Genomic DNA, 7,787 nt, shown 5'->3' with positions numbered 1-7,787 from the left:
TGTATCAATTTATCATATGTGTGTAAATTAAAAAGATAATAATTTATTAGTACTTGAAATTAGGATTTATGTGAAGTTAAAAGCGATAATTAGACTCACTAGAGCATTTTTGATTATGATAGAGAGCAACAAACCCCTTACAATGTAAGTCATTATATTAGTAATAATAGTTCCATACACATTATCAGCTTAAATTCATTAAAACTTACCAATTCATTCCCCAAAGTAGATAAAAAGCATGTTTTCAAACTTAATTAAATACAAATGTAGCCTATAGCACTCGGGGATCACGTACCCATCCAACGAAGAATCATTTTTTTTGGGTCAGTAGTTCCCGAGATTAGTACGTTTAAATAAACAAACTTTTCAGTTTTATATTATGAGTATAGATGTAGATATGAATGATACTTAAATACTACATCTTTACAATGTTGTGTTTATGTTTTACATTCATTTTATTTATTGTTTCAATATTTTATTACGCAATTCAACAAACTTCAGTTTTAAAAGACTGTTGCTTCCATTCAAAATACTGCAAGCTTCGAGAAACATAATCTAGTTATGCACTTATAACATTTACAAAAAAAGAATCTTACATACATATTATTTAAATTGTATAACAATACACCCATTAATTATATGTTAGTAATTTTTTATAATAATAATTGATGATTTGATTGAACACGCTCTTATCCCAAGGACTGTAATGGATATTATAAGCTAACAAGCATTGTGCATAATGCATTATCCAATCCGATTAATTAACAAAGACAAGTTGTGTATTTCGCCCACTTGTATTCTGGTAATCCCGTACACGCTTCATACACGGTACACGGAATAGAATGGTTTACAATAGTTAAAAAATGTTTACAGGTTTCTTTGTGATTGTTCCTTTTGTATCAAATTGTAGTATTCTCTTTTCAACATATTGAAATATAAACGTTTGTTCAGAAGCATACATTTTTCTGTTCTTCTTAAATGCTATAGAACATATAAATTAAGGCATTTTCAAAATACGCTTTTAGCTGATGTAGTGTTAAAACTTCTATTTATTAAATGGCCGATTTGCGTTATCATTTATCAATAAGAATTGACGTTAAAATAAAAATCTGTTTCACAGGTTTTCATACATGCCTATATTTAATAAATATAATGTGTTACCACAGTTAACATAATGCTATACGGTATACTGCGTTTATAACTAAATTGGCAACATTAATATCTTCAATTGTCTTTTTCTTTATGATGTCCAATGTCCTCTCATCATAATTATTATTGAGTATATACTGTATATATATACATAACTATTTTTAGAATCAAGCATCAAGCATAAGATATTTATATATCTTGATTAATTATAAATAATATGAATACAAACTTCCATAAACGATCATTAATCGTTATAATTAGTTTATTATAAACTTTAATATAAACGTTAGTAACATTTTTAAATTAGTTTTGCATATTTTTTTATTAAATATATTTGCTACCGTTTGAAACAATTTTTGCAATCTAATAAAAATTAAAAACATTTCGGTTTAATTTCAACATAAGCGTATATAATAAAAAACATGATTACTTTTTAAATATATTCCAAGTCTCTAATTTATTTACGGAAAAACTCGTACAATTTTACAAACTGAAAACTTACCAAATAGTAAAAGAAAAATAATAACAAACAATATCACATGTTTCGTTTAAATAATTTTATTCAACAATAATTATTGTTACTAATAAACTAAATCCGTTTTCACGTGTCACTCTGTTCACCTAAACGATTCAACACTGTAAAATAAATTTTCTTTTTACGACACAACAAGATAGGACTCGACTTTACACTAAATCTTTATTGCCCCTACGTGTTATCAAAATAAAATAAAGACAAAGGTAAGTATTATCTTGAAGGTATTATTATAAAATACATTAATAAATAGTCATTATGTAGTCAGCTCATGGTGGAATTGCACACCAAGAAAAATTAATGCAAAGTGGATAAATGTGACGTGATTTTAATGCAGTGTTTTAGTGAAAAATTTCATAAATAATGCTTTAATAAATAACAAAAATTAATTACACATACACTCGCAATAATTTGTCAGAGGAAACAATTATAAAACTTTGAAATTGTGCATGTTAAAAGTTTAAATAATACGAGTATTTAATGAATCTTTTACTTTTTGCACTTCCCGTCTAAAAATGTTCAAAAAATGTTCTAAAAATGTTTTCTTAGACGGAAAGTGCAAATGTAGGTCTTAAATAATAATTTTAAAGAAATAACGAATCGTAAATTGTGCTTATATAAGGAAAGTAGAGATAAATATTTCTATTTTTCTTTGTTTGTAAATGAGCCAATACCATTTAGTAGCATAATGAAAAACCGCGTTCCATAAAAACTTACTTTTATTTAACTTTTTTAAATATTAAATGATGAGCTAAAATTTACTCTGTAAAACTAATTATTAAGCACATAAACAAGATAATAAATAAATATTTACTTCAATAATAAAACATTAAAATTCTTTGATCTTTAAAACAGCCGCAGCTCTAAATTTCTTATAATACATATCAGTATATACAGTGCCTTTTTTTATTAACTGCAACCAAATTTTATAATATTTTTTTCAAGATATTATTAAGAAAAATGGTTTACTTCTATAATTAATAAAATGTACCAAAATATCGATAAATAAAAAAAATTATTTTTGAAAAAGTATCGAAATATGATATCCAAGATAGGAAAGTGCTTTAGTGTAGGTAGTGGATAAAAGCAATTATTTTTATCTCGAGTAATGCAAACAAGAAATACGTCATTAAGCAATAAATAGTACTTATATATAGTTGTATAACACTATAAAATTTTCCTTTCAACAATCGTTACGGTAATTCAATATATTTTATAGATACCCTACAAGAAAATATTAACCTGTTAACCAAAAGCTAATTTAAACTATTTTGAAAAATGAGTCTTGCTTCTTTATTTCTTACAAAATCCGCATACTCGCATAGTTTTGATTAGATAATTCTCAAATAATATAAACAACATAAAATATTAAAGGCCCCTAAAGATATCAATGCTTTAATTATTTTAAGCCTACCAAGGTCCTAAACTCTTCATTGTCACATAGTGCGGTTATTATGCCAATAAACTATTGTCTCGTAAGCGTCATGTCCGTTCATTTTGTTCGAGATATTTTTGGACTATATTGTCTAAAAATATATTTGTCTTTGAGAATAATCGAAAGCGGGATGACTCTTGCAGTGTGGCAATAAGCGTGCTACTGACGCGCTGCGCTCGGCGTCCCGATAGAAACTTATGTGATATCAACCTTTTTCTTATCAGTTAGAACCGCTCGAGTCACCGGCAAACCAAACCGACCGATAAACACGGAGCAAAAGCGTGCGCCTACGCCGATTCACCTCATTCCATTCCGCTGTGTGCGATCCGTTCAGTTCGTTCGCCTCCGACAGTGCTTCGTTCAGTTATTCACTCGCTGCCGTCGCGTTAACATATTTTGCGCGTTTTCTCGCATTATGAATCAGCAGACCAACAACACATAAACCTTCCAAAATGAAGCCAAATCGGTTATAACGTTTGCTTTTAAAAAACTCCAATAAATTTTAGATCGAATATATTATATTGTGATATTTAGTTAGTATCTTCTGTTATTATTTATATTTTACCATGGGGTTGAATTATATTTTATAAAATTTTAATTTTAAAAATCCAGTGCTCAAGATAATCTCATTCCAATCGATACAATAAATTTTATAGATTTGTAAAACGTATAGAACATATTGCAATGACAGCAAAAACTCGTTCACATTGGAAGGAATATGGAACAGCGCTATGTGGTAAGTTCGTTTTCTAACCTATCAGGAATTCGTCGGCATCGACTGTTCATTGCAGTTCGAGCACCAATCTTTATAGTTACAATGTGTATTGTTCAGTTTTCAGTTTATAAATAGCGTGGTCATGTAACGCTTTCCTGGTAGAGACAGAAGCTGAACACAGCATTATACGCAGTCACGTTTTTTTGCGAACGTATGTGAGGCTAGCCAGTGTCGGCAGACTCTCGACATTTTAATGAAACGTGTCGCATTCCTCACATACGTCAAATGAGCTTATTAGTTTCACATTGCTCTTATCACAGCATGATCCCATGACCTTTATACATCGCACCACACAATGAAGAATACTAATTAATTTCAACACATACTCACAAAAAAATAAAATGCTATACATAAAAAACATACAACAACATGTGTCTATGTCTATTCACGACTTCTAAAATGATATAAACGAGTGATTGCTACTAGTTCATAGATTTTTTTACTATACTAATCCCGATGAAAGCTTTTCTAAATTTAACACCCATACACTATTTTAAAACTATGTCACTGATTAACTTCATTCTCACGCCACCGAAGACGATTAAAATCTTCAAAGTTTTGTTATCAATGATTTGTAAACATATAGATTTTTTTTTACATTCAAACCACGAAATATGCCAACTATTCTAGTATAATGGACTTAAAAAGGGCTTTCCTAGAAAGGCTTCTCCCAGGTACATGCTGGCTGCATTCAAAAAAATTGTGGCATATTATAAAACGCTTCAAATGGTGAAACCCGCCTATTCATAACCTATATATAGGGATTGGCTATTGACATGCCCAATCCATAAATGTAGAGTCGACTTTTATTACTTTTTTTTACCTTAGTGCGCAATATTTTATATCTATGTTTGCTGAGGTATCAATTAGGTATCTACGCAAATACTTGCAAATATTTTTTATTTGATTATTAAGTGTTATTATTATATGAAAATAATAAGAGTCATAACCGCAGGACAAATAATGACTTAGTAGAATTTGAAGAATGCAAATATGTTTGTTGATTTTACTGTAAAATATAATTAAACATACGATGTTTTCGAAAGAGTGCAGCCTTATCTTTCAAGACAATATTTTACACCGTAATATAACGGAATTTAAATGAAAAATTAGATCAGAGGTGTTAACAAATGTTATATTCGTTCATTGATACGATAATTTAAGTTTCGCTTGCCCTGAAAATTAGTAGCTTACTTGTGTCCATAAACAAAAAATAATGTATTATTCACCATACTCCAGGTAGAGCAATCAAACATCAAAATACTTTACTGAGGCCCATTTTAAAACGCCCTTCCAAGTAAAAATGTCCAATTAATTTCTCCAGTCTTATCCTTCAAAAATTTTAACTGGCGAAGCACCAGCTTGGTTGACCGCTCTTAAATAAAAAAATGTATGTACTTTCTCTATTTCCCAATAAAATAGTATATTTGCTTCATCAAAGATTTGCACGGGAAGCAATAATTTACAGCTCCTCTATTAAGACTTATTTGGTCGGCTTCAATTTCCTAGAATCGTAAACGATACTGAACGGCCCTAATAATGATTTAAGCCTTCGTAGACTTATTGATTTTCAATCTCACTACTAAGTGATTTAATTTTAAAATTGCAGCTAAGATATTAATTAAATGGAACTTTGTTAATTGGTACGATGTAAGAAAATAGTTAAATATGTTTAAAAAATTCATCTATCATCGTTCAACTCTTTTCGAAAAACTAAAATAACGTAAAAACTAGTCTAACGGCTTAAACATATTTCAAAAGTAATATTTTAGGTCTAATTTTTAAACATTAACAGCTTTCCATATGTTTACTTACTACAATATATAAAAGAAACAATAAACTGTATATTTAAGTGAATGCAGTCCACAATACAAATTCACATTAGTCATTTACTCTGGAATAAATTCAATTATAATTATAACGAAAAAAAAATAAAGGGCAATATATTTATAACTGCCATGAATATAACTATTTTCCATAAGAATTAGCGAGTAAATAACAAACTTATTGTTGTTACACAATATTAGATACGGGGCTATACAATCAGTACCGCTTATTAGCTATTGTAATAATGTATTTATTATTATACATTGTTCAATAACACTATTTTCACACGAGGAAATCTTTTCGGTGAGTTTATTCATGGTCACGAATCTAATTAGATCATTGCCGGTAATTGGCGATTTGCACTATAAAATTAATTGGACAATTTCTCGCTTGGTTTTCATGTTAAAATAACTGTTTCCTTAACTTTCTTTTATCAAATTGTTATTGGTGTTTGTGAAATTATCAATGTTAGGTATAGTCAATGTTATATATAGTTAGGTTAGTCTTTTGAGGATTAATTTTAATTGATTTCAATTTTTGCGTTGTTTACAAATTCGTGTCTATACATCGCTACCTTCGCTCGCTTACAATCGCCACCTTAACAATTGCTCAGTAAATAAACCCTATCAATTCATTTAATGTTGGAATATCTAGAAACTTTAGATGTTTATAAACACTAGAATAACGATTAATGCTTCAACGATTTAATTCTAAGAAAATATTATTGAGTTGTTTGTCTCAGGCAACAACATTGGCGTTTCTAAGAAAAACTACTTTCACCGCATTTGTTATTCCACAGATTGCAATTTGTCTTATGCTCATAACTAATAATTTTTTTTCATTTCGTTATCTATTTTTGACGGAAAAGATCACGAACGCTTATCACAAATTAATAAGTGTATAAATAATAATATCAACCAATTATCGAAATATTTAATAGAATTTTATATTTCAAGTGCGCTTATATTGAAATGAAATAAAACAGCTAGTCAAAATCGATAGCTAATTAGTTTTAAAATCCCGTGATTTCCCAAGATTCAGGATAACAGTTAGGTACCACAATAAATAAATGTTTCAACAATTTGTTGAAAATGAATGTAGTCTTAACGTTTTGCCTACTCACAAATTTCTACAAAACGTGCATGTTACTAGAAAGGCACGTGTTACATCAATAAGCATTTATGAGGAAAATCTTGTAACATGTGAAAGTCTCGTATGTGGTTTTCGCCATAAATACCTTCAATATATCTACTCGATTTATTTTATACTACCCACGCCAAACTAAAATGTCAATAATCATCCAATAGTCTTGGAACTTATTTCGTAAAAAGAAATCTAAATCATCCTTCTCTATAGCATGTGTTATAATGATTTGTCTAGAAACAGTGTTGTTCACTGTTTCATCAACATCTAGATCGTTGACATGGATTGATCAAGAATAACATAGGTGGTCATAGTTTATAGTCCATGATCTGTAATCACGTGTCCTCATAAAATAACGTTAGTACCTATACGTTAAAATATGAAAATATGCATACAATTATGGATATTAAATTGCCAATTTAATCGTAAAACTTTAAAACGGTGGTCATATAAGGCAAAAAAAACAAAAGAAATTTTATTGACATATTATTGATTTAGAACAGATACCTATATATATTTTTTGGCGATAGAAATACCGTAAATGGACATTGTGAATTTGGAAGCCGCTCTTAATATTCTCCCATATAGACAAACAACAAAAATATGATAAAACATTCATGACAAATTTAAATAATTACTAATTTTCATATTGCGCGCAGTTTTAAAACGAACTGAATAAGTTGCGTCATAGCAAGCGCCAATCGCATTAAATTGCGACTCCCTCCCGCCGCACCATATGCCCCCGGACTTGTGATACAAGCCTATAATAATTTATTCAGTTTACACACACATACATAAAGTATAAATACACTTAAATGCGTTTGTCGGCGTGAATGAACATTAAAACATTACACATAAGTATTTTCGTCTGTAACTTAAAACATAATATTCATCGCACGTTAACAATTTGCACAACGATCCACTTA

General features: G+C 29.3%; 1 protein-coding gene across 1 annotated transcript in view; it reads left to right on the top strand.

Annotated features, from left to right (window-relative positions):
• The first annotated feature begins 3,376 nt into the window (after positions 1-3,376).
• The window catches only part of LOC119829568 (facilitated trehalose transporter Tret1-like), a 12,028-nt gene continuing 7,617 nt past the window's right edge, over positions 3,377-7,787 (top strand). The window contains exon 1 of the mRNA XM_038352138.1: positions 3,377-3,852. Coding sequence (XP_038208066.1) covers positions 3,801-3,852 — 52 coding nt within the window. The 5' untranslated portion in view covers positions 3,377-3,800. The remainder of the gene's footprint in view (positions 3,853-7,787) is intronic.

This window comes from Zerene cesonia, chromosome 10, assembly GCF_012273895.1.
Source record: "Zerene cesonia ecotype Mississippi chromosome 10, Zerene_cesonia_1.1, whole genome shotgun sequence".
Lineage (NCBI taxonomy): Eukaryota > Metazoa > Arthropoda > Insecta > Lepidoptera > Pieridae > Zerene > Zerene cesonia.
The sequence above is the reverse complement of the archived record's forward strand: the minus strand, read 5'-3'. Positions and strand labels throughout refer to the sequence as shown.